Source organism: Scyliorhinus torazame, chromosome 1, assembly GCF_047496885.1.
Source record: "Scyliorhinus torazame isolate Kashiwa2021f chromosome 1, sScyTor2.1, whole genome shotgun sequence".
NCBI classification, from domain to species: domain Eukaryota; kingdom Metazoa; phylum Chordata; class Chondrichthyes; order Carcharhiniformes; family Scyliorhinidae; genus Scyliorhinus; species Scyliorhinus torazame.
This window is the reverse complement of record NC_092707.1, coordinates 280,735,189-280,762,095: the sequence shown is the minus strand read 5'-3', so window position 1 is coordinate 280,762,095 and position 26,907 is coordinate 280,735,189. Positions and strand designations below refer to the sequence as shown.

Genomic DNA, 26,907 nt, shown 5'->3' with positions numbered 1-26,907 from the left:
ACAGGCATTGAAAAGTCACTTCAAAGAAAAGCTCATAAAACTGTCAATCCAGCAAAGTTAATAGTTATTTTCAAGCGGTATAAACAATACCTTAAAGAGTTGAATCAATTAGGGAGTCTTAGAGTTCAGCCAGGCATTGGGAATGAAACCATCTGGAACGTTAGATGTCTGGCCCATCTGCTCAGCTTGTTTTTTCATTTGATACAGTTACCAGATGCCCCTTTTTTTCAATGCCCGTTTGTTTATTTGGACAAAATTACAAGATGTTAAGTGATTCTAAGTATTTTGAATGGGATATTTGCTGGCTGTTTTTAATTGATGGTTTTGTGAGAATGTAAGAGGGTCAATTGTTTTCAAAGGGAATTTAAAAAAAAAAATTTCATGAACATTTCAATGACTTACCATTGTTATTATATGACTCATGAATTCTGTACATAGTGGATACTGTGCAAGTGAGGATGGAGGATGGATGGGGTCATGAGGGGTCAGGGGAGTCATAGGGGAGCATAATGAGTGAGTGGGGGATGAGGGGGAGAATGAGGGATGAATAAGGCTAATGACTTGGTAAATAGAAACGGGCTTTCTAATTTGCCAGTCTTGACATCCGCTGTTGACATCTCTGTTGCCACCTGGGAAGGTGACGGCCCCAACATTTGCCTGCACTTGAGTATCAGAGACCAACATATTGTGGAAAAGTGGTGAGTTTCAGAAGTAGTGAATGAATTAGGAAATGGCCCAACTCACGGTTCCTGAACCAAAGACGAAAGTCTGGCCCTCTATATCGGAATTTCCAGTCCACTGCCCCAATTGGAACCTGATGTATCAGTTGAGACTGATGGACCAAGAGAGACAAAATACACTGATCTCTGTATGGGTGCATGTGGACCTCAACAGTGGGATCTCGGTTAGAGTCAGACCTGGACGTCTCTGTAATAGGATTTCTTACAAAACATCTCACCAATCAGACCCCAGAAGAGCTGCTGAGTCCACAGTGGACATAGAGGGAGAAGGATCCATGGGCAACCCTTCCCCAACAGACACCCAAATGCCTTGAACATATACCCAAAATAGTGGCTGTACCTGGCAGTCTCATGTTAATGAGGTGCTCTGTATCTGCAATAGGCTCAATAACATGAGACAACAGGCAGCATGATCTCAACCACAATGGCATGTCACAAACTGCATATTTTTAACTTCAGTGGCAAATTCATTGCATAAACATACAAATAACTTAAATCTAATAACTTTTGCAAGCTAATGCATTCATTGTTTCTTCTGCTAAAAGTTTTAATTAATTCATTGTTTAAAATATCAGCTAAATATTTTAATTTATTAATTGTTTTACAGTGAAACATTTCCATGTATTAATTGCTTAACATACCAAACATTTTAATGAATTGATTGAATGGCAAACATTTGAATGCACATCCTTTCTCTCTGAAATCTTTGGTTGAAAAGTATCTAATGTTAGCTGAACTGCTGCTTTTCTTTTCAAGTGAACAGAAGTGTTATAATCATACCTTGTCAGACTCCTCAATTGCTCTGCCGTCAGCAATGGGGATTTAGAGTGATAGTGAGGATGTAATTCCACCTCCGGGCTGACAGATTTCACCTTTGGCTGCATCAGGAAATAACAGCAATTATGATTATACAGAGGACCAAATGGGAAAGCGCATTCAAACAATGATCAGAGATTCTGCCCCGCAGGCCCAGCTCTTAGACACAGATTTTTTTTTTCATATTTATTCTTTCACTTGATGTGGGCTTTGCTAGCTAGACCAGCATTTACTGTCCATCCCTGATTACAATTGAGAGACGGTGGTGGTGAACTACGTTCTTCAGTCTTTGTGCCGTAGGTAACCCCACAGTGCTGTTGGCTTGGGAGTTTCAGGGTTTTCATAAAGTAGAATCCCTACAGTGCAGAAGGAGGCCATTCGGCCCATCGAATCTGCACCAATCCTCCGAAAGAGCATCCTACCTAGACCCACTCCACCGCACTATCCCCGTAACCCCACCCAACCTTTGGATACTACGGTACAATTTTACCATAGCCAATCCACCTAACCTGCACATCATTGGACTGTGGGAGGAAACCAGAGCATCCAGAGGAAACCCACGCAGACACGGGGAGAATTGGCAAGCTCCACACTGACAGTCACTTGAGGTCAGAATCAAACCCGGGTCTCAAGCGCTTTGTGGAAGTAGTGATAATTACTGTGCCAACATGCCGCCCACAATGACAGTGAGGGAAAGGTGATACAGTCCCAAATGTGTTCCAATCCTGGGCACCGGACTTTTGGAAGGATGTCAATACCTTGGAGAAAGGACAGAGACGGTTTGTCAGAATAGTACCAGGGGTGAGGGACTTCAGTTACACAGAGGGACTGGAGAATCCATAGAAGAACCCATAGAATCCCTACAATGCAGAAGGAGGCCATTCAGCCCATCAAGTCTGCACCGACCCTCTGAAAGAGCACCCTACCAAGGCCCACTCCCCACCCTATTCTTGTAACCCCACCTAACCTGCACATCTTTGGACTGTGAGAGGAAACCGGAGCACCCAGAGGCAACCCACGCAGCCAGCGGGAGAATGTGCAAATACCACACAGTCACCCAAGGCTGGAATCGAACCCGGGTCCTTGGCCCTGTGAGGCAGTAGCGCTAATCACTGTAGTGCTAATTACTGTGCCACCGTGCGACCCGGGAGACTTAAGTTGGTGTTCAAAATCATGAAGCCTTTTAATTGAGTAAATAAGGTGAAATGTTTCCAGTGGCAGAGGGGTCAGTAAGGTTACAGACTTAAGGGGCTGGATTCTCCGTTTCTGAGACTAAGTGCTGTCACCAACGGGGAAATCCGTGGACTTCACGACAGAACAATCGGAGCCACACCTGCAACGATTCTGCTAATATCAATGTACTAGCACCAGCGCCACATGGAACACAATTAATTCCAATGGAAAATGGTGCCGGATTCACCGGGTCCGTGATTGACACTCAGGAGGCTGACAAGCTGCAGCTGCCCATAAACGATTCTCCCCCCCACACACACACACACCATCCCAGTCAAAATGGCTGTAAGGGGAGCAGCTCCACGGTTCACAGACGCGGAACTGCCAACCATCATGGACGCAGCAGATGACCCTGTATTCCGGTCTGGGAAAGCGGCTGCCAGGCGCTGCTGTCTGTCGTGCCTGGGCGCAGGTGGCAGAGTTGGTGAGCGCCACGAGCAACTTCCACCCGACCGGCATGCAGTGCCGAAAGAAACTCCACGACCCCCTCAGGGTGGCTAGGATCAGTAGGCAGCACAATGCGGTAACCCTGCTCCCCCACACACCCCAAACCCGCCCCCCTCTCCCCCTGGGGGACGACCAAATCCCCACCTTGCCCCACATGCCAGCACCCATACCAGCCGCCATGGCCGGGTGCCCTTGCCACTGAGGCCACCGGCAACCCCCCATTGGGCTGCATGCATCGGACAGTCTAACGCTCTTGTTTTATGTGCCCCCGCCCGCCGCAGGAGATGGCCGCACATAACCACCGGGAGAAGACAGGCGGGGGACGCCAGACCTGAGGCCCCTCACCGTCGATGAGCTGAGGGCCCAGGACGAGGCCGGCAGCCCTGAGGAACGGGATGTTGCTGAGGTGGAGTGCGGCCACGAGCGAGGAAGTGAGACCCCGCTGAGTTGCGGTTCCCTTGACACATGTGTCGATACCTCACCTTCACCACAACACCACCCTCACCCTCCACCACCAACACTCCCACGCCCACCCGCATACCACCCTTACCCCACCTCACCCTCCACCACCAACCCGCCCCGCCGCTCCACACCCACCCCCACACCCCCGCAGTCTAATCATGCATTTTGTCTTGTGTCTTGCAGGACCTGCTGGAGATGGGCGGATCCATTTGGCGGCTCCCGCCCCCAGCCAGTACCACAGCCGGAGCCCCTCAGTGAGCCGAGCAGTGATGGGAGCAGCTCGGGCACCAGCCCTCCGCCCGAGACCCAGAAGACCCTGGAGCTCGGGTCAGAGGATGACAGTGATTTTCCACCACAGCTGTCTCCAACACCCTCCACCATCCCAGAGCCACTCACCTCGGTTGGACACTTTAGTGAAGAGGCTCCTGGGACACTATCTGGTGCGCACCACACAGTTTATCCGGTACATCAAGTGGAGGTAGGAACTCCCTAGGGGGCGGACAGACGGAGGGAGGCCGCACCAAGGGACCAGCTGCCGTCCAGATGTAGTCCAAGCTACAGTGGAGATGCAGTCACAGAGCTAGGTACTACATGAGAGGTTGTTTGTGAACATCCAACACCTGCAGGCGCAGGTGGAAGAGTCCAACCACGTGCAGAAGCAGGACGTGGTGCCGACCATGCGTGTCACCCTGACCAACACCGCACGGGTGACGTCTGCGGTGGAGGTATTGCGGGTGACGGTTTCGGCCATGGAACAGCATGTCCAAGGCCTGGGGCATTCTGTGGAGACACTGGCCGAGGCCCATTACAGGGCTGCCGCCTCACAGGCAGCCATATGTCAGGGCCACCTGAACATTGCAGTGGCGGTCCTGAGCATGGCCCAGTCACAGCAGGCCATGGCTGAGAACGTCGGCGGCATTGCCCAGGCACTGGCCAGCGTGGCGCAGACACAGAGTGGGGTGGCGCAGTCCCAGAGGGAGATGGCGCAGTCACTGGCTGATGTGATACAACTGTAGAAGGTGGTGGCACAGTCGCAGCGTGATGTGGCGCAGTCCCAGATGGAGATGGTCCACTTCCTGTGCTCCATAGCCACAAGCATGCAGACCCTGGCCAAGACCAAAGCGGGCAGCCAGGACTGGCAGTGTCAGGTGGCACGGGAGGCTCAGGGGGAAGCTCTGCTCGCACCCACTTCAAATCAGGCACCTCAAGGGAGGAGGAGGTGATGGGGCCCTTGCCGGAACACCGCAGCAGCTCGGATTCCCCCCCCCCCACCTCCTGTCATTGGTGCATCTGGTGGGCAGTGGGTAGAACAGGGCGGCACCATGTCACCTGGGAAACCTAAGCATGGGCCTGGCCCATCCAGATTCAGTCGCCCCAGAAAACGGCAGCCAATGGGGACACTTGTCACAGTGCAGGCCGCCTCCACTCCTGCTGTGCCATCTGGGGATCCACCTGTAGTGTTAGGGCCCATAAGGCCTGAAAGTTAGACACCAGTTGAGTTGGCATGGGTGCAGGGCACAGTTTAGTGATAGGGGCTAGGGCACAAACCTGTACATATTTGTTACAATGTGTCCCGATGCTCTGTCTGATGGATGTGAGGGGTTGACTCGCTGGGTGGGGGGGGGGAGGACTGGTGCAGGTCCTGTGGGTGGCCAGTGCTCCCCACCCTCTTACCCCACCCCCACTCCGCCGACCATCCCCACCACCGGCACCCCAGGGATCCGATGGGACCATGTGATGGAATGGTCAGCTCGCATGCAGGATCACCCAGGTGGACAGTGCAAATTGCTACCGTGGGCAGGAGTCAGGTGTTGTCGTGCAATGTGGAGCACCAGAGCTCATCACAAAGCGAGTTGTCATCATCCTCCATCCCATGGGCCAGACCCGCTGTTACTGTCGATCTAGGCCCCCACCCCGTATTGCTGCAGGTATGTATCATGGAGGGAGTTCATGCAGGGGGTTGGCCGGGGAGGGAAGTGAGTGGCTGTGGGGTTGGGATGCGGTGCCCCTGCCCCTGGCCAGTCCCCTCCCTATATCCCCCTCCTAGTCGGTGAACCTGGAGGCGATCAGAGCGTCCCGTACATGTTGGCCCTGGCGCAAACGCCGTGCAGCCTCCCGTGCCTGCCTGGGCCCCATGTCCTGTCGATCCTCACCCTCCCCCACATCCTCCTCGTTGGACGAGGCCTAGCCTTCATCGTCCCTCTCCAGCACATCGCCCCGCTGCTGTGCGACCCTCTCAGCATCAAACTGGAGGGCCCCTCCAGAACAGTCCAGGCACCTGAACCACACCTTCAGGAGGCTGAAGCACTGCTCAATCACACGCCTGGTCGCTGCATGGGCGTGTCTGTAGCAGGTCTCCGCGTCGGACTGTGGCCTCCGAATAGGTGTCATCAGCCACGACCGCAGTGGATAACCCCTATCACCCAGGCACCCAGGAGCCTCCCCTCAACCGGGGGGTGGGGGCTCTCCAACATGTCAGGGATCACCGAGTGTGCCAGGATGAAGTCGTCGTGCACACTGCCCGGGTATCGGCCGCAGAGGTGAATGAAGCGCAGCTGGTGGTCACAGATCAGCTGAACGTTCATTAGGTGGTACCCCTTTCAGTTTGTTTAGAGTGACCTGTTATCCGCAGGTGCCTGCAGGGCAACATGCATCCCGTCTATCACCACCTGGACCCGGGTCTCCAACCTGGGCGGCTGCCACCTGCCCCTATGCGGCACACTCTGCTGCTGCAGCTTCCAGCTCCTCTTCGAGCAGCTCCAGCTCACACTGCTGCAGGACATCCCGCAGAGCTGCAGCGAGCAGCAAGACAGCCACCACTGCTGGTCGAACTCCAAAATCCATTGTCTGCAGAGGGGTGAAAGGCTGACATGTTAGCATGGTACGTACCCCCGTGCCCGACCAGGTTCAATGGGCAACGCGGTTGCCCCAGTTGGCACTGCGGGATCCGGCCCCGCACCTCCATCTCCCCCCCATCCTTCACCCCTGCCCTGTCGGTGTTCAGCAGCATGGGGGCCCGTGGCCCTGCCACCAGTCTCTGATGCCAGGGGTACCGTTGGCTGACACTGGCCTCGCTAAGGGCTGCCATGTGTGTTGCCCTGGGTGGTCCACCGGTGGATGACGGCTGGTTGGGTGGCGAGTTTGGTGTGGGGGGGGGGTGCGGTGTGGTGAGGTGTGGGAATGGGAGCACCCAAACAGCCAGTTTCACTGTGCTGAAACAGGGGCCAAGGTGGGTGGTCAGCAAGATGGCCGCCGTAATGGCAGTCCGTGTCTGGACATGCCCCAGACCCTGGGAGGGGGGGGGGTTCACCCCAGCCACTCGGCCTGTACACCCCCACTGTCCCCCCTACCCCGGCCCTGGCAGGGCCACCCCACCCCTGCCAGCACGGCCAGTGTCCGGGCCAGCAGCCCGCAGTCGCTCCCTCCGTGTCCTATCTCCTCTCTCTCTCTCTCTTAGCAGCCACCACGCCAGGTTCATGATTTTTAAAAGCACACGTGGAATGCGCCGTCGGAAACTCAGCCCACCAGGGGCACAGAATTGCGAAGGAGCCCACTAATGAGATGTAAACAGTGTTTAAACTACAAGCGACATTCGTTGCATTTAGGCCATTTTCGAGGTGACCGAGAATCGTGATTTGGAGTCAAATCGGAGCGTGCCGTGATTTTGGCATCGGCTAATGGAGAATCCCACCCATGATATTTGGAAAAGGACTCAGAGGAAAGGTGGTTTTTTTTTAATGCAATAGGCTGTTTTGATCTGGGATGTACTGCCTGAAAGGGTGGCAGAAGCAGATTCAATAATAATTTTCAAAAGGAGTTCGATGAATACTTGGGGCGTCATTCTCCGACCCCCCGCCGGGTTGGAGAATCGGCGGGGGCTGCCGTGAATCCCGCCCCCGCCGATTGCCGAAGACTCCGCCGGTTGGCGGGCCCCCCCGCTCGATTCTCCGGCCCGGATGGGCCGAAGTCCCGCCGGCGTGGATTAAACCACCTTTTGAACAGCGGGACAAGGCGGCGTGGGCGGGCTCCGGGGTCCTGGAGGGGGCCCGGGGCGATCTGACCCCGGGGGGTGCCCCCACGGTGGCCTGGCCCGCGATCGGGGCCCACCGATCCGCGGGCGGGCCTGTGCCGTGGGGGCACTCTTTCCCTTCCGCCTCCGCCACGGTCTCCACCATGGCGGAGGTGGAAGAGACTCCCTCCACTGCGCATGCGCGGGAAACTGTCAGTGGCCGCTGACGCTCCCGCGCATGCGCCGCCCGGAGATGTCATTTCCGCGCCAACTGGCGGGGCAACAAAGGCCGTTTCCGCCAGCTGGCGGGGCGGAAATCCCTCCGGCGCCGGCCTAGCCCCTCAATGTTGGGGCTCGGCCCCCAAAGATGCGAAGCATTCCGCACCTTTGGGGCGGCGCGATGCCCGTCTGATTGGCGCCGTTTTGGTCGCCAGTCGGCAGACATCGCGCCGTTTCGGGAGAATTTCGCCCTTGATCAGGAAAAATCTGCAGATGCAAGGAGAATGAGCAGGGGAGTGGGACTAATTGGGCGGCTCTTTCAGAGAGTTGGCACAGACTCAGTGGGCTGAATGGTCACTTTCTGTGCGGTATATGGGGCGGAATTCTCCCCCCCCCACGCCGGGTGGGAGAATCGCCCGGGCGCCGCGCGAGTCCCACCACGCCGTCCCGATGCCCGCACGCGATTCTCCCACTCACCCCCAAACCGGCGCGGCGCGAATCACGGCTGGCCGCTGGGAGAATCGCCGCTTGCCGTTGGTAATGGGCGAGCGGCGATTCTCCAGCCCGGATGGGCCGAGTGGCCTGCCCAACACGCCAGGTTCCCGCCGGTGCCATCCACACCTGGTCGCTGCCGGCAGGAACAGCGCGGGAATGCTGGGGGGGGGGGGGGCGGCCTGTCGGGGGGCGAGGGGGGTTCCTGCACCGGGGGGGGCTCAAAAGGGGTCTGGCCCGCGATCGGTGCCCACCGATCGGCGGGCCGGCCTCTCTGAAGGAGGACCTCCTTTCCTCCGCTGCCCCGCAAGATCGATGTGCCATCGACTTGCGGGGCGGCCGCGGGGAGGACGGCAACCACGCATGCACGGCTGATGTCATTTACGCGGCGCCGGTCGCGTCATTTACCCGGCGCCGCTTTTACATGGCTCCAAGGCCCGGCGCGTAAATGACGCGGCGCCGCTCCTAGCCCCCCGGGGATGGGAGAATAGGGGGCTGGGAACGGTCTCCGACGCCGGAGTGAAACACTCCGGTTTTCACTTCGGCGTCGGGACTTAGTCACCCGATGGGAGAATTGCGCCCACGATTCTAGGATTCAATGGAGATTTTTTTGCCTTGATATATTCAGGACCACGGGCGGAACTCTCCAGTATCGGCGCGATGTTCGCCGACTGGTGCCCCAAAAAGCGCAAATCAGTCGGGCATAGCGCCGCCCCAAAGGTGCGGAATGCTCCGCATCTTGGGGGGCCGAGCCCCAAACTTAAGGGGCTAGGCCCGCGCCGGACGAATTTCCGCCCCGCCAGCTGGCGGAAAAGGCCTTTGGTGCCCCGGCTGCTGGCGCGGAAATGACATCTCCGGGCGGCGCATGCACGGGAGCGTTAGCGGCCGCTGACGGCATTCCGGCGCATGCGCATGGAGGGAGTCTCTTCCGCCTCCGCCATGGTGGAGACCGTGGCGAAGGCGGAAGGAAAAGAGTGCCCCCACTGCACAGGCCCGCCCGCGGATCGGTGGGCCCCGATCGCGGGCCAGGCCACCGTGGGGGCACCCCCGGTGCAAGATCGCCCCACACCCCCCCCCCCCCCAGGACCCCGGAGCCCACCCGCGCCGCCTTGTCCCGCCGGTAACGTGGGTGATTTAATCTACGCCGGCGGGTCAGGCATTTTAGCAGCGGGACTTCGGCCCATCCGGGCCGGAGAATCGCGCGTGGGGGCCCGCCATCTGGCGTGGCACGATTCCCGCCCCTGCCGAATATCCGGTGCTGGAGAATTTGGCAACCGGCGGGGGCGGGATTCACGCCAACCTCCGGCGATTCTCCGACCCGGCGGGGGGTCGGAGAATCTCGCCCTACATTTGTCAATTTAGTCCACAACCCAAATGAAGTTTCAATATGCATGCACTGTAAAGGACAGGAAGAGAATGCAACTATCTTAACATCAAAAACAGCAATCAGGTTACAGTTTGATGATTATTATGCTTCCGGAGCGGAAGGTTTTTTCCACAGTTTTATACTTTAGCATGTGCGGACCTGGGGCGAGATTCTCCAACCCCCCGCCGGGTCGGAGAATCGCCGGGGACTGGTGTGAATCCCGCCCCCGCCGGTTGCAGAATTCTCCACCACCGGATATTCGGCGGGGGCGGGAATCGCGCAGCGCCGGTTGGCGGGCCCCTCCCCGCGATTCTCCGGCCCGGATGGGCCGAAGTCCCGCCGCTAAAATGCCTGTCCCGCCGGCATAAATTAAACCACCTACCTTATCGGCGGGACAAGGCGGCGCGGGCGGGCTCCGGGGTCCTGGGGGGGGCGCGGGGCGATCTAGCCCCGGGGGGTGCCCCCACGGTGGCCTGGCCCGCGATCGGGGCCCACCGATCCGCGGGCGGGCCTGTGCCGTGGGGGCACTCTTTCCCTTCCGCCTTCGCCACGGTCTCCACCATGGCGGAGGCAGAAGAGACTCCCTCCACTGCGCATGCGCGGGAATGCCGTCAGCGGCTGCTGACGCTCCCGCGCATGCGCCGCCCGGAGATGGCGGGGCACCAAAGGCCTTTTCCGCCAGCTGGCGGGGCGGAAATTCGTCCGGCGCGGGCCCAGCCCCTTAAGGTTGGGGCTCGGCCCCCAAAGATGCGGAGCCTTCCGCACCTTTGGGGCGGCACGATGCCCGACTGATTTGTGCCATTTTGGGCGCCAGACGGCGGACATGGCGCCGATACCGGAGATTTTCACCCAAGGTGACTAGCAAAGGGTAAATAATTTCCCAAAGTTTTTGCGTCTGGCAAAAATCTAACATCTAACTCTGACCTCCACTCTGGTGATAATGACTTTTTAACTTGGATGTACAACTCTTTGCTTGTCGTACATGACTGCTGTTTATGGCAAAAAAGAAAATATTTTTCTTCGACCAAGGCAATAAATTATAAGCAAAATCTCTGTTGCATAGAGAAACCTTGGGTTCCGGCCAGAATTACCACATCAGAAACTTTCAACCCTGCCTGGTTCTTAGGGTCAAGTAGGTAGCACAAATAAGATCCATACTTCCACACATCAGGAGGGAGATTACAGAGCAAATTATCCTGAACAGCATTCGCACAAGAGTTATCTCCCATCCTTTTTTAAAAACATCTGGGGCGCGATTCTCCACGCCCCCCCACCGGGTCGGAGAATCGCCAGGGGCTGGCGTGAATCCCGCCCCCACCATGTCCCGAATTCTCCACCACCAGAGATTCAGCGGGGGCGGGAATCGCACCCCGCCGGTCGGCGGGAATGACGCCTGTCGGCGGGCCCACCCCCGGCGATTCTCTGGCCCGCGATGGGCCGAAGCCCCGCCGCTGTCAACCCAGCCGGCATGGATTAAACCACCTTGTGAATGGCGGGACAAGGCGGGCACCGGGGTCCTGGGGGGAGGGGCGGGGGGATCAGGTCCCGGGGGGTGCCCCCACGGTGGCCTGGCCCGCGATCGGGGTCCACCGATCGCCGGGCGGGCCTGTGCCGTGGGGGCACTCTTTTTCTTCCGCCCTCGCCATGGTCTTCACTCTGGCAGAGGCGGAAGAGACCCCCTCCCCTGCGCATGCGCGGGGTTGACGTCAGCAGCAGCTGACGCTCCCGCGTATGCGTCGCCCGGCGAAGTCCTTTCGGTGCCGGGTGGCGTGGCGCCAAAGGCCTTTCCCGCCAGCCGGCTGAGCGGAAACCACCCTGGCGCGGGCCTAGCCCCTCAAGGTGAGGGCTTGGCCCCTAAAGCTGCGGAGACCTCCGCACCTTTGTGGCGACCCAACGCCGGAGTGATCCGCGCCATTTCTGGCGCCGGGTAGCGGACATCACGCCAGTTTACGGAGAATCCCGCTCCTGGATCCTGTTTCCAGTTGATCATTAAGGGTCTTTTCGATCCACTGGCATTTCCTGGCCAGTCCGTTTAGGGGTTTCAAAGGAATTGGAAAAGAACCAGAGGCAAGTTGAAGAAAGCTTTTTTTGAACTTTTACACTCTTGAGTTGTTGTGATCTGGAATGTGCTGCTTCAAAGGGCAGTGGAAGCAGAGTCAAAAGTAACTTTCGAAAGGGAATTGGCTGAATAGTGGAAATGGGAACATTTGCAGGTTTATGGAGAAAGGGTTGGGGGAGAGGGAGAAATTGGATTGAGCTGGCACAGGCAGGAAGGGCTGAATGGCATCATTCTGGATCGTTGCATTATGCCATAAATCTTTGAAGCAGGGGAAAGAAGGCATAGTCATTTACATTTTGTACACACCAGGAAGAGTCCTGAAGAAGTACATTCACTGCAAAATCTGTTCCTAGTTCACCTGAACACAGAGCCAGACATGTAAGCACCCAATGCATTAGCTCCCTATGAGGTTGAATGGTAATCTGATGGAATATACAATGGCCGTGTAGGTCTCTATAAAAACGAACCCCTGACAGCAGAACCAATGGGCTCACTTTATTCAACAAATTTATTATTAGGGGGATCTGATGTGTATGTTCCCAGTCCATGTGATTAAGAAATTAAGTAGACATTGGTCATCTTAAAATTCCCTTGAATATAGAAGAGTGAAGGGCGATCTAATTGAGGTGCTTAAGATGATCAGAATGGGATAGGGTAGAGGGGGAAACTATTTCCTGTCGTGGTGTAGTCCGGAATAAGGAATCATGTCAGGAGGCATTTTGTTACTGTTACGACCCCCAAAGGGGGTCTGCGTGGTATCAGATTTCTCTACTACACTTTGGAATATGTGTGCCTAGAGGGATCCCTGAGGCCCAGCCATGTCAGACCCCCTTTTACTGAACCTGACGGCCACCGGAAGTCAGGAAGCTGAGATGACCGCCACACCAGCAGTTCCGTCCAGCACCGCCAGCGACAACAACGCTGTATCAGGCATGGACACTGGGCCGCCAGACAACCACATACCGGCGGCAATAGGGCCGGCAGCCTCGCAGGCCCACCAGCCCCAACCTCTCCGCTCTTCGCAAAAACAACATTCTCAGGTGTGCTACACATCTCCCGGGACGGCTTTGTAGCCTCTGGACCCCCAAACTCTGCCCAAACGATTGAGGCATCCGTTGCCGGAAGACATGGACTTATCTCCTGACTTAGGGGGAGAGAGGGCTGTTACAATATCCAAAGCTTGCACGTGCATTGTATTAGATTCCCCCACCCCACTTTGGAGTATGAGCTCCCCAGGTGATTAGGGATGGGCTTCCCCCACAATTTGAGGATCCCCACAGGATATAAAGCCTAGCCTGGGAGCAGGTCAGGAGGACCCTGATGGGGAGTGGAGATTGAGAGAGTATTGTATTGGGGAGTAGTAGAATAAACCTGGCTGTATACTGTCTGTCTGGCTACTTGCGGAGCCCTTAACTTCGGTCACAAAATTACACAAAGGGGAGTGGGAATCTCAAACATCCCTCCATGGAAATCTGTTGTGGCCAGGGAAGCCAATGGAGAATTTCAAAACTGAGATTTCCAATTAGCCCCTCAAGCTTGTTCCACTATTAAGTTACGTAGCTGATGTGTATCCGACCTCCGTCCACTCATGTTGGTTCAGTAACCTTTAATACCCTTACCTCACAAACCGATTTACCTCAGCTTTGAAAGCATCATTTGTACCCACCCCCCATGCCAGCCTTAACAGTTTTTTGGGGAGGAAGTACCAGGTTTCCATTATCCTTTGTCTGAGAAAATGTTTCCTGAATAGCCTGGTTCTAATTTTAAGGTTCTATGCCCCTGTTCTGGACTTCCCCCCACCAGAATAAATTATTTCTCAAATCTTTCAATCATCTTAAACATCACAAATAGATGACCTTCAATCTTCTACACGGAATACAAGCCTAGACGATACACATACCCTATTTTAACCATCTTAGACTTGGTAGCATTCTACTGAATCTGTATTGTACCCCCTCCAGGGCCAATATATCCTTCAAAAAGTGCATTTCTTCAATCATTTCCTCAGTCACAAGGAAAGCAGAGAGACCCATGAAGGCCAAGAGCTTTCTGTTAAAAGCCAGATGAGGTCCCTTATGTGAATCATTCGAGAAACATTTTTTAACACTGCTTTACATTTAACCACTTGGGTAAACGGCTGAACAGGACAAAGTGAGATTCTTTTGTACCGTTTGTTAAGTTCTCTTGCTCTGCTTGTGAATCGATGGGAAGATGTTGGTATTGATTAAGCGGGCGCTACTTTATTCTATTTTTGCACTTACAAAAAAGAAATCAATGTGGGTGCTGTTCCTTTCAGCTGGTTTCCTGTGAATAATTTTTCAAGTAACTCAATTCAAGCTGTTTCTAACTGACCATTAGAAAAATGTTTTTGAGTTAAAATACAGAGCTCAACAAATTGAGGAAGATTTTTGTGTCATAGAATAGAATCAGACAATGGTTACAGCACAGAAGGAGGCCATTGAACACAGCGAACTCATACCAGCCCGCTGCAAGACCTAATTAGCTAGCCTCGCACCCCCGCCCTGTCCCCACAGCCCTGCAAAATCTTTACTCTTCTAACTTCATTCTGAAAACCTCAGCTGTATCCACCCTTCCATCAGGCTGTCAGGCTCTGGCTGTGTACAAAGTTTTTCCCTCATGTTGACGTTGGTTCTTCTGCCAATCACCTTAAATTAGTGTCTTCTGGTTCTTGACCCTTCTGCCCATCATGATTTTGAACACCTCTATCAGATTCCCCCTTCTCAACCTTCTCTTCTCCAAGGGGAACAGTGCCAACTTCTCCAACCTATCCACTGAAATTCCTGGGGCGCGATTCTCCCAGCCCCACGCCGGGCCGGAGAATCGCCGCAACTGCACCATGCCGCCCCGACACCAGCCTGCAATTCTCCGAGGTGCGGCGAATCGGCGGCATTTGCGCCGGCGCGTTTGGCACGGCGCCGGTCGCGGGCCACTGTACGAGGCCGGGCCGCCGATTCTCCGGCCCGGATGGGCCGAGCGGCCGGGCAGAAAAAGCAGAGTCCCGCTGGCGCCGTCCACACCTGGTCGCTGCCGGCGGGAACTCTGCGCGAAGGGTTGGGGGGAGGCCTGTGGGGGGGGGGGGGGGGACTCTGTCCCCGGGGGGGCCTCCGATGGGGTCTGGCCCGCGATCGGGGCCAATCAGACGGGCATCGCGCCGGCCCAAAGGTGCGGAATGCTCCGCATCTTTGGCGGCCTAGCCCCAACATTGAGGGGCTAGGCCGATGCCGGAGGGATTTCCGCCCCGCCAGCTGGCGCGGAAATGCGGCGCATGCGCGGGAGCGTCAGCGGCCGCTGTCAGTTTCCCGCGCATGCGCAGTGGGGAGAGTCTCTTCCGCCTCCGCCATGGTGGAGGCCGTGGCGGAGGCGGAAGGGAAAGAGTGCCCCCACGGCACAGGCCCGCCCGCGGATCGGTGGGCCCCGATCGCGGGCCAGGCCACCGTGGGGGCACCCCCCGGGGTCAGATCGCCCCGCACCCCCCCCCAGGACCCCGGAGCCCGCCCACACCGCCTGGTCCCGCCGGTAAATACCAGCTTTGATTTACGCCGGCTTCTCGGAACCTAACCCAAGCTTTCTTCCCACATATCCTCCACTGGCTGTGCCAGAGGAATCAGCTCCAGAATTGTAATCGTACTTTGATGGCATTTAAGAACTCATGCTGTTTCTTACCTCTCCCCTCCCAAGCCCAAGGCCAGAGCTAGCCAACTAAGATTAAAGCAGATGCGTGTGTATTGGAGTGTATACCAATCAAGAGCCCTCCCATACGAACAAGAGGGGGGCCAGTTGGCATCTCAAGTCTGATCTGTAACTTAGTTAGATCATTGCTAATCTGTCTACCCACCTTGCTTCTGTGTTGTTCACAGCCCCTGGCTAGCAAAAATCCGGCAATCTCAGTTTTGAAATTTTCAATTAACCCCCAGTCTCAACCATCATTTGGGGGAGAGTGTTCCAGATTTTCCCTACCCTCTGTGTGAAGGAGTGCTTCCTGACATCACCCCTGAATGGCCTGTGTCTAGTTTTAAGGTTATGCCTCCTTGTTCTGGACTCTGTGCATGGAGAAAACTGTTTCACAGGGTCTATCCTACCAATCCTTCATTCATCCTAACCATCTCAATTAGATCACCCCTTAATCTCCCCCTTTGAAGGGACTTTACTTCAAAGCAGATTCTTTAACCAGTCAGTATGTCCCCTGACTCTGCTCAACAGGGCTTTCCCTCGTTTTACATGAACAAGGTTTCTTAGCTGTTCGATGTGACATGACCCTGTGCCTCTCCCTCCGCCTGATTGTCTCACCCCCTGGCGATACCTTTGGAGATTTGAGGAGGGATTGACTTATGGCATGTGCTTTGATTTTTTGAAGGAGGAAAGAGGAGAGGACATTGAGTGAATTGAGGGGCTGAATTCATACATTTCTCGCAGTACAAGTGAAGGCATCATTATCCAGTTTGTTGTCAGTCTCTCGAACGGCAGTCATATGGGGAGGTAGTTGTTGGGGGGTGGGGGGGATGGTCACATGTGGGGCCGGTCACATTGGGGGGCCAGTCACACTGGGGGGAGGGCCGTTGCATAGGGGTGCCAGTCACATGGAGGAGGCAGTCACATGAGGGGGCAATTGCATGGGTGGAGTTCCATGGAATACTAGTACATGGGTGTCATGAGAATGTTGCTTTAAGAAATGTTTGGCTGCTCATATTATTGCAGTGATGTCAGAGAGTGGGTGGAGCTGGGCTGTCTGTCAGCTTTTTGCTTTCGTTTTAGTCTGTTTGCTGCAGGGTGTGTTTTAGTTTTGTTTTCAGTGTTGCAGCTGAAGCCAGACAGAGCAGGTGTACTGTTGTTCTCTCTGACATGAAAAGACTATCTCTTGATCATTTGGTGAATTCAGAATTATAAATGTTTTCAGTAGTGACTTTAACCTGATGTGCTTCTGTTAAAGGTTTTGTTTTTAAGTCGTATGGATATTAAAAGGAAATCTTAAAGGATTACTTAGTGTTGCAGTTTTCGGGGTTGTATTTGAATTAATGGTTGCTAAGATGTTCACTGTATGTTTTAAAAGGTTAACTTGAGTTCATTGAATAAACATTGTTTTGCTTTAAAAAAATATTTTTCCATTTCTGCTGTATCACTACTGTAGAGTGGGCCATGTGCTCCCCATACCACAATCTATTAAAAGTTGTGGGTCAGGTGAACTCCATGATACACTTTGGGATTCTCTAAACCCTGGCCCATAACAATGGGTAAGGGGTTGCATGATTTGGGGGGGGGGGGGGGGTGAGTCAAATGGGGACAGACACACAAGATGAAAATGAGGCAGAATTACTCGATGACCCTGCTGCTGAGTCCTCTCTCTGACTATCTCTCCTCCCAGCATCTACAGGGCTTCTTTCCTGTTGAAGGTGAAGGTGGGGTTTGGTGGCGGAGTTCGGGGGTGCGGGCAGGTAGACCAACCCTCCCCAGATTAACATTGCTCATACTATGACACTAAGATTGGTGGAGTAGCAGATAGCAGATGACACTAAGGTTGGTGGAGTAGCAGATAGTGAAGGGGACTGTCAGAGAATACAACAAAATATAGAATGATTGGAGAGTTGGGCGGAGAAATGGCAGATGGAGTTCAATCCGGGCAAATGCGAGGTGATGCAATTCAAGAGCAAACTATACGGTAAATGAAAAAGCCCTGGGGAAAATTGATGTACAGAGAGATCTGGGTGTTCAGGTCCATTGTACCCTGAAGGTGGCTGCGCAGGTCGATAGAGTGGTCAAGAAGACATACGGCATGCTTTCCTTCATCGGAAGGGGTATTGAGTACAAGAGTTGGCAGGTCATGTTACAGTTGTATAAGACTTTGGTTCGGCCACATTTGGAATGCTGCGTACAGTACTGGTCGCCACATTACCAAAAGGATGTGGATGCTTTGGAGAAGGTGCAGAGGAGGTTCACCAGGATGTTGCCTGGTATGGAGGGCGCTAGCTATGAAGAGAGGTTGAGTAGATTAGGATTATTTTCATTAGAAAGACAGAGGTTGAGGGGGGACCTCATTGAGGTCGATAAAATCATGAGAGGTATAGACAGGGTGGATAGCAAGAAGCTTTTTCCCAGAGTGGGGGACTCAATTACTAGGGGTCATGAGTTCAAGGTGTGAGGGGAAAAGTTTAAGGGAGATATGCATGGAAAGTTCTTTACGCAGAGGGTGGTGGGTGCCTGGAACGCATTGCCGGCAGAGGTGGTAGATGCGGGCACGATAGCGTCATTTAAGATGTATCTAGACAGATACATGAATGTGCAGGGAGCAGAGGGATACAGATGCTTAAAAAATAGGTGCAGGCTTGAAGGGCCTGTTCCTGTGCTGTAATTTTTCTTTGTTCTTTGTTCTTTGTTCTATGGACTGTCTTATGCTGGACTGTCTGATGTTGGAAACAACAAGTTAGAATCATCTTTGTTTCGAAGTGTCTGCAAACCAAGATGGCAGCAAAAATCCCTATTTGATAATGATTGATTAATTAATAACCTTTGTTGTCACAAGTAGGCTTACATTAACACTGCAATGAAGTTACTGTGAAAAGCCCCTAGTCGCCACACTCCGGCGGCTGCTCGGGTACACTGAGAGAGAATTCAGAATGTCCAAATTATCTAACAGCACGTCTTTTGGGACTTCTGGAAGGAAACCGGAGCACCCGGAGGAAACCAACGCAGACACAGGGAGAACGTGAAGACTCCACACAGACAGTGACACAAGACAGGAATCGAACCTGGGTCCCTGGTGCTGTGAAGCAACAGTGTTAACCACTGTGCTACCATGACTGTGCCATTAAAGTCCATGTAAGGTCAATGGAGCAACTGAACAATAGGTGGTGAGAGAGAAAATGAACAGGAGACATAAAAATAACTAAAACCCCATGCTAAGTGGGCAGCACCATATCAGAGATGGTAGGTCAGCTGGAAGTTTCCGGAATATGATGGATAGATTGAGTGTGGGTGTGAAGGGAGATGGAACGAAGCTGGGTGAATAGTGTTGAAGTTTAAATCGATATGAATGAATTAATGGCATTGGTAAAGGAACCAGAGAAAACAAAGACTTGCATTTATATAGCAATTTATAGCTACTGTTGTAATGGAAGGAACACACAGCAAACTCCCCAAAACAGCAACATGATCATGGCCAAATTATCTATTTTTGAAGATGCTGATTGAGGGATAAATATTGGCCAGGAATAACTCCCTTGTTCACCTTTGAAATAGTGCCATGGGACCTTTTATATCCACCCAACGGTGGGGCCTTGGATGAACATTTCACCTGAAAGGCAGCACTTCTGACAGTGCAGCACTCCCTTAATACTGCGCTGGGAGTGTCAACCTTGATTTCTTTTAAACTCAAGCAGGACTTGAACCCAGAACCTCAAGGTTCAGAGGCAAGCATGAATCACAGTTACAGGATGAGTGGATTTTTAAAAAAAAAATTGTGATCAGGAACACGCTCTCCAAAAGGGCGCTGGAAAATTCAACCTTAACCTTGGAAAGAAAATTAGATAAATATTTGAAGGGGAAAACAATGCAGGGCTCTGGGGAGAGAAAGGCTGTTTGGACATCTCTTTCTTTCAAAGAACTGGCACAGGAAAAATGGGCAGAATGGCCTCCTCCTGTGCTGTAGTCTCCATTCGCTGCTGTATCTTTTGTTACTTTATCCCACTTTTGCCACCTATCTGCAGATATGCAACCCATCTGGGTAACTGAGGACTGGCCACATCAAGCAAAACACAGCAAGGAGAAGGGATAGAGCTGACTTCCACATCAGCTTCGAAGCTCAAACACAGACAGCAAACATTAGGCTCTCTCAACGTGTTTGAGCATGTTTAAAACACTTCAGGTCACATTGATCGCATTCAACAGATGAGGTGTACCCAAACCAAAGCACAGAAGTAGGCTAATTACAGAGATGGCCTGACAAGACCAGTTAATGTGACCTATTAGGTTGGATGGATTTTCTGGGAATCAGTCACAGTGTATTTTACAAACATCAGTCACTTTGTTAATGCAGCAAAAAGGAATGTTTGCTGAACGCAGTGAAAAACCAACACGCCAACAGCGCAAACACTTGAAAGACAATTTGATGACAGCTTTGCTATTTTGCAACTTTTAATGGTCAGTGGTGCCTCATGCTGAATACATATATAGGTAAAGATGTCCGGGCTGGATTCTCCAACCGGTGTCGCCAAAATCGCATTCGGCGATTGGCCGGAGATTCCACGTTTACGCTGCAAACGGGATGGTGCCATTTTTCCAATGTTCCACCCCCCAAAATCGGCATACTCGGGGAGTACGGCGCACCCATATGGAAGGCCTCAGGACGTCACCTGAGGCCCTCCCCCGATGCTCCGCCCCCGTTGGGCCGAGTCCCCAACGGCGTTGCTCGCGTGTGCTCACACCGTTCGGGGACCTCGCGTGGCGGCTGTGGACTGTGTCCAGCGCCGCCACAGTCGGGGGGGAGGGAGCCATTCCACCGGCGATGCGGCTTCGGTGGGGGCTGGGGGGACTGGTGTGGGGTGGTCCAAGGGTGGCGAGGGTGGACTGGTGTGGGGTGGTCCAAGGGTGGCGAGGGTGGTTACAGGGGGGTGGTTTTTGGCAGGCCGGGTTCGCGCACGGCCGGCGCAATGCTGTACGGTGCAGCTGCCAGAGGCCGCCGCCGTGCGCATGCGCGCCCATGGACCCGGTCATTCTGCGGCCATATCCTCAGGTATGCGGAATGGCTGCTAGCCCCCCAGCGGGTGGAGGATCGGTGCGGGGACAACGGCGACATTTTGATCATAAGACCAGACTGATCCTTCGGACATAGCTGCAGAATCGGAGAATCCAGCCCATTGCCTCTGGTCAGGCCTTGCGGTTGCTTTGAGAATTCTGAGATAGCAATAATCTTCTATTTATTCATCATGGGGTGGGATTCTCCGTTTCTGAGACTAAGGGCTGGATTCTCTGATTTTGAGACTAAGTGCAGATGCCGGCGTGAGAATCGTGGCGTTTTACGACAGATAAAATGGCGCGGCAGCTGCATTGATTCAGCTACTTTAAACGGGCGAGCACCATCGCCACGTGGAACACAATCAATTCCACGGAAAACGGTGCCGGATTCGCCGGGTCCGTGATGGGCGCACGTGAGGCTCACACTCCACAGCTGCACTTAAACGGTCCATCCCCCCACACACACCGTCCTAGTCAATAAGATGGCTGGAAGGAGAGAAGCACCACGGTTCAGGGACGCTAAACTGGACACCCTTCTGAATGCCGTGGAGGAGAAAAGGATGACCCTGTAGGGAATGGAGCCCAGGCAAGCGTGGGAGACTGCACAACATGTGCACCAGGGCCAAAGTGCACGGAAAGGTGGTGATCACTTGGAGGAAAGTCGCCAGGTGCTGCCGTTCGCTGTGTTTGGGCGCAGGTGGCAGAGGCGGTCAGCACCGTGGGCAATGTTGAACGGACTGGTATGCAGTGCCGGAAGGAACTCCATGACCTCCTCAGGGCGCCAGGGTGAGTTGGCCACTCCGTGCCCTGGAACTAAACCAACTCCCCCCCCCACCCCTGCCCACCCGCCAAACACACACACACACGCCCGTAACCTGGCCCGGAGAAAAGGGAGATCACCGAGATGGAGTTCGGCGGCGGGCGAGGAAGTGAGACCCTGCTCAGTTGCTGATTCCCATGACACATGTGTGGACACCCACTCTCCCACACCCCCTCAACCCCCTCAACCCCAACCCCCCTCACCCTTCACTCCCCACACACCCCTCACCCCCCAACATGCACCTCCCCTGACCTCCCTCAACCCACACACCCCTCGCCCCCCTCAGTCCACACCCCCCTCACCTCCCCTCAGCCCACACACCCCTCAACCCTTTAACCCCACCCCTCCCACGTCCACCCAGCCGCTGTCTAATCATACATGTCGCCTTGTGTCTTACAGGACCTGCTGGAGATTGTACCAGGCCACCCGGAGTCCCCTGACGCCAGCCAGTGCCAGATCCAGTGCACCCCAGACAGCCGAGCACTGGCGGGGAGAGCAGCCCGAAGACCCCCCCCCCCCCCCCCCCCCCCCCCCCCCCGGCCTGAAACACAGGACAAGGAGCTCGGGTTGGACGAGGACACGGATCTTTCCGTCATGGCTGCAGTGGCGGACCTACATTTTTGGGGCCCTGAAGCTTGAACTGTGATGGGGGCCCCTTCGCAATCAGCAACGAGGTCTGGGTAACCACTGTTATCTTCTTCAATGGGGTTGTTCCATGACAGATCACCACAAATTTTTTTAAAATGGAACCACTACATCTCAGATTTTGATTAAAATTGCTGTCCTGGATTATCTCACATGTCAAAAGTCACTGGTGTGAATAAAAGATTTCCTATGCCTGATAGTTTTCGAGTTATGGGGGGATGAAAATTAGGGAAATGTTATGTACATGCATGATGCATCATAGAATGATGAAATAAAACATAGAAAAGACCACAGTCAATATAATTTTTTATTTTAGACACCTATGAGAATACATACTCCATGAAGCACATTTTACAAAATACTCTTTTTTCTGTTTTTTCTAGCAACATGTTCACCATATTCACGTACAGTTTTGTCATATGAGAGCTTCCTTGCAATGTCATTTTCTAGAGACAATATGCATAAAGAATTTAAGCGCTCTTCAGTCATGGTCGACCAAAATTTGTTCTTTATAAAGGATAGCTTTGAAAAATTCCTTTCTGCTTCACAGCTCATGATAGGCATTGTCAAGTACAGCTTAAGCACAGTAGTAATATTGGGGAACACTTCAATTTAGTGTTGCTCACAAATAAGCTGAAGAACGTCTGCGCATTGCATTTTAGATGGCGTGTTTTCTTCAGTATTCTGGGGTAGATCACATCCGGTCCTGGGGACTTACCTACCTTAATATTTTTCAAGACGCCCAACACCTCGTCTTTTTGGATCTCAATGTGACCCAGGCTATCTACACACCCTTCTTCAGACTCAACATCCACCAATTCCTTCTCCTTGGTGAATACTGAGGCAAAGTATTCATTTAGTACCTCACCCATTTCCTCTGGCTCCACACATAGATTACCTTGCCTATCCTTCAGTGGGCCAACCGTTTCCCTGGTTACCCTCTTGCTTTTTATGTAAGTAAAAAAAGCCTTGGGATTTTCCTTAACCCTATTAGCCAATGACTTTTCGTGACCTCTTCTAGCCCTCCTGACTCCTTGCTTAAGTTCCTTCCTACTTTCCTTATATTCCACACAGGCTTCATCTGTTCCCAGCCTTCTAGCCCTGACAAATGCCTCCTTTTTCTTTTTTCCGAGGCCTACAATATCTCTCGTTATCCAAGGTTCCCAAAATTTGCCGTATTTATCCTTCTTCCGCACAGGAACTTGCCGGTCCTGAATTCCTTTCAACTGACATTTGAAAGCCTCCCACATGTCAGATGTTGATTTACCCTCAAACATCCTCCCCCAATCTAGGTTCTTCAGTTCCCGCCTAATATTGTTATAATTAGCCTTCCCCCAATTTAGCACATTCACCCTAGGACCACTTTTTTCTCCTTGTTCACTAGCACTTTAAAACTTACTGAGTTGTGGTCACTGTTCCCGAAATGCTCCCCTACTGAAACATCTACCACCTGGCCGGGCTCATTCCCCAATACCAGGTCCAGTACAGCCCCTTCCTTAGTTGGGCTGTCCACATATTGTTTTAAGAAGCCCTCCTGCATGCTCCTTACTAGCTCTGCTCCGTCCAGGCCCCAAGCACTAAGTTTTGATTGCTCCTTCTTCCACAATCATTCAATCCCTCCACCACTGTTGAACAGTGGCAACTGTGTGTACCATCCACAAGATGCACTTCAGAAATTGATCAAGAATGGGGAAAATAGAGTCCAAGAGTAAGCTTGCAGGGAACAGTTTCTGTAGGTGCGTGAGAGTAAAAGATTGGTGAAGCCAAATGTAGGTCCCGTATAGTCAGAAAGAGGAGAACATATAATAGAGGACAAAGTTCTGGGATTTCCTAAGGTGCAAATATTCTTTGAACTGATAACACTCGTTCACTAATTTGTGGTCAATATCATCTTTGTAATACGATATTATAAGTTTAATACTGTCCTCATCAATTTCAGAATTGTTCACCAATTCTGAGAGGAACTTGAACCTTTTCGCAATCTGCTCATATGGGTCAATCCTCTTGCGTAACTGGATTATCAAGCAGTCATAGAGTTGATATAGAACTTCTATCCTAAATTTGTCAGCTCCTCTCAAAGAAGCAATACCACTTGTTCCATCTGAAAATGTCCTTGTAACAATGCGTTTGGAAGCATCAGAATAAATTGAGGTGATATCTTCACACAAACATTTTGCTTCTGATTCATAGTGTGCAATCCTATCGGCTGAATTTTCTCTGAGTTCTTTAACAAACGAAAGTAAAGATGATGGCAGAAGATAACCTTCAAATACATCAAAACCAGGGGTTTGGAGTTTCTTACTTGATTTGTTGAAACGCTCCAGCACTTCTTCCCAAACGACTGTTAAAATAGCATATTCCAGCTTTACCAACTTGTGGCATAAATTCTTTGCATCTCGTTTACATTCAGGCTTCTCTACTGAGTCTTCAAAAATATGTTTTGAGAGTTTGTAAAATACCCACATATCCATTTTTAATTGCCCGGACTGCTTCATAGTGTGCAGACCATCTAGTTCCACTTAAGCTCTTTAGAGAAAAATGTAGATTGCCCTGTGTGTTTAAAATCCCCCATCTTCGTGGAGATCCAGAAAAGAAAGCATACAGCTCCTGCAAAATGCCAAAATAGTCAACAACTTCAGGTACAATAGACACTGCCTTTTCTCCAACAAGGTTAAGTGAATGGGCTGCACATGGTACATAGTCTGCGTACCTGTTAATATTTTTAAAGCCCTTTCTCCGAGCCCTTCATGTTAGATATTAAGATTTATAATAAATAAGCTAAATAGGCTAAACTAGGCTATGTTCAAGCTAGCCTATGCTAGGCTACACTAAGTTAGGCAAGACTAGGCCACAAAACTGATAGGCTAAGGTAATGTAACACAATTTTACCATTATTTGAACACTTTTCATAATAAACACCTGTAATTTAACACAAATTCACCCTTTTATTACTTTTTCATAAATACTTGTAATATAGTATTAGCCTAGTCTATGCGGTCGTAGCCTACCTTCTGTTCACCTCATCATAAAAACAATAGGCTTAGACGAATCTAACACTATTTCATCTTTATTACTCACCTTACTTTTCTAAATATAACATTTATATTTGAGTAGGGGTAATTAAAATATTGTATCCTTATGAACACTTTATTGAAAAAATTCTTGTCAAGATCACTATCACGAGTGCTATCATGTTGAAAATTCACGTTAGCATTGTGGTTGCCTTTTCAACGGCTCCCTTTTTGTTATGACACGTCATCTACTGTTTGTATTTCTGTCATAAATGTTAAAAGTGTTTTAAATTATTTATAATTATTTTATATTAAATATATTTAGAATGAAACATCCTTAGTTTGAACGTTTTTCTGTTTATGGCTAGCCTACATGATATTTTAATAACCTTTAAATTTTTATTTTAACTATTATTTTGCATTGAATTACATTATATTATTCATATTATTATTTTTTTAAAACCCCTTCTCATACAGTAGGCCCAAAATATTTTAGCAATGTGGACTAAAGTTGCTTCTGGGGCCCCTCCTGGATTAGGGGCCCTGAAGCTTAAGCTTCATGAGTTTCATAGTAGATCCGCCCCTGCACGGCTGTCGCCTACACCCTCCACCATCCCAGAGACACTCACCTCAGTTGGGCATATTAGTGAAGAGGCTCCTTGGACACTACCTGGTGCTCACCACACAGTTGACCCGGTACAGCAGATGGAGGTAGGAGTACCTGAGTGGGAAGACGGTCAGAGGGCAGGCCGACTCCAGAAATAGTTGTCGTCTCGACGGGTCTAGAGCTTCTGGAACAAACAGTCCCATCTATTTGTCGGCGAGCATCCAGCACCTGCAGACGCAGGTGGAGGAGTCCAACCGCATGTAGGAACAGGAGGTGTTGCCGACCATGCGTGCCCACCCAGGCCAACACCTCATGGGTGCTATCCGCAGTCGAGGCATTGGGGACGAGGGTTTTGGCTATGGATCAGCATGTCCAAGGCCTGGGGCATTGTGTGCAGGCGCTGGCCAAGGTCCAGGACAGAGTTGCTGCCTCACAGGCAACCAACCAGCCACCTGGAAATCGCAGCGGCGCTCCTGAGCGTGGCACAGTCACAGTGAGCCATGGCTGGGAACGTCGGCGGCATTGCCCAGGTGCTGGCCAATGTGGCGCAGACAAAGAGCGAGGCGGCCCAGTCCCAGAGGGAGATGGCGCAGTCACTGGCTGATGTGAAACTGACCCAGAAGGTGGTGACATAGTCAATGGGTGATGTGGTGCAGTCCCAGATGAAAGTGGTCCACTGCCTGTGCTCCATGGCCGTCAGCATGCAGACCCTGGTCGAGACCAGAGCGGGCCGCCAGGACTGGCAGCACCAGATGGTGGGGGAGCCTCAGGGGATAGCTTCACTCGCACCCCCGTCCCATGGAGTAGCACGGGGGCCATCGGGCACCCTGAGGAAGGAGGAGTTAATGGGGCCTGTGCCGGTGACTCCCGCAGGGGAGGTGCCGGAACACGGCAGCACCTCGGACTCGCCCCCTCCTGTCCTTGGTGCATCTGGTGGGCAGCGGCCAGAACAGGGCGACACCATGTCACCCGGGATACCCAAGCAGCAGCTGGGCCCATCCAGACCCAGTCGTCCCAGAAGCTGGACGCCAACGTGGGCCCAGGTCGCAGGGTGGGAATCACAACAAGCCACCTCCACTCCTGCCGTACCATCTGGGGAACCACATAGACGTAGCATTAGCGCCCGTAAGGCCAGGAAGTTAGACACTAGTTGATTTGGCACCGGTGCAGAGCACAGTTTAGCTATAGGAGTAAGGCACAAATCTACATATATTCGGTTACATTAAACACCTGTTG

General features: G+C 52.5%; 1 protein-coding gene across 4 annotated transcripts in view; it reads right to left on the bottom strand.

Moving 5' to 3' along the window:
- LOC140421790 (uncharacterized) overlaps nt 1–26,907 on the bottom strand; it is a 333,807-nt gene that overhangs the window by 247,026 nt on the left and 59,874 nt on the right. For all 4 annotated transcript variants that reach the window (XM_072506679.1, XM_072506666.1, XM_072506655.1 and 1 more), the window contains one exon: nt 1,521–1,618. In XM_072506679.1, the coding sequence (XP_072362780.1) occupies nt 1,521–1,618 (98 nt within the window). The remainder of the gene's footprint in view (nt 1–1,520; nt 1,619–26,907) is intronic.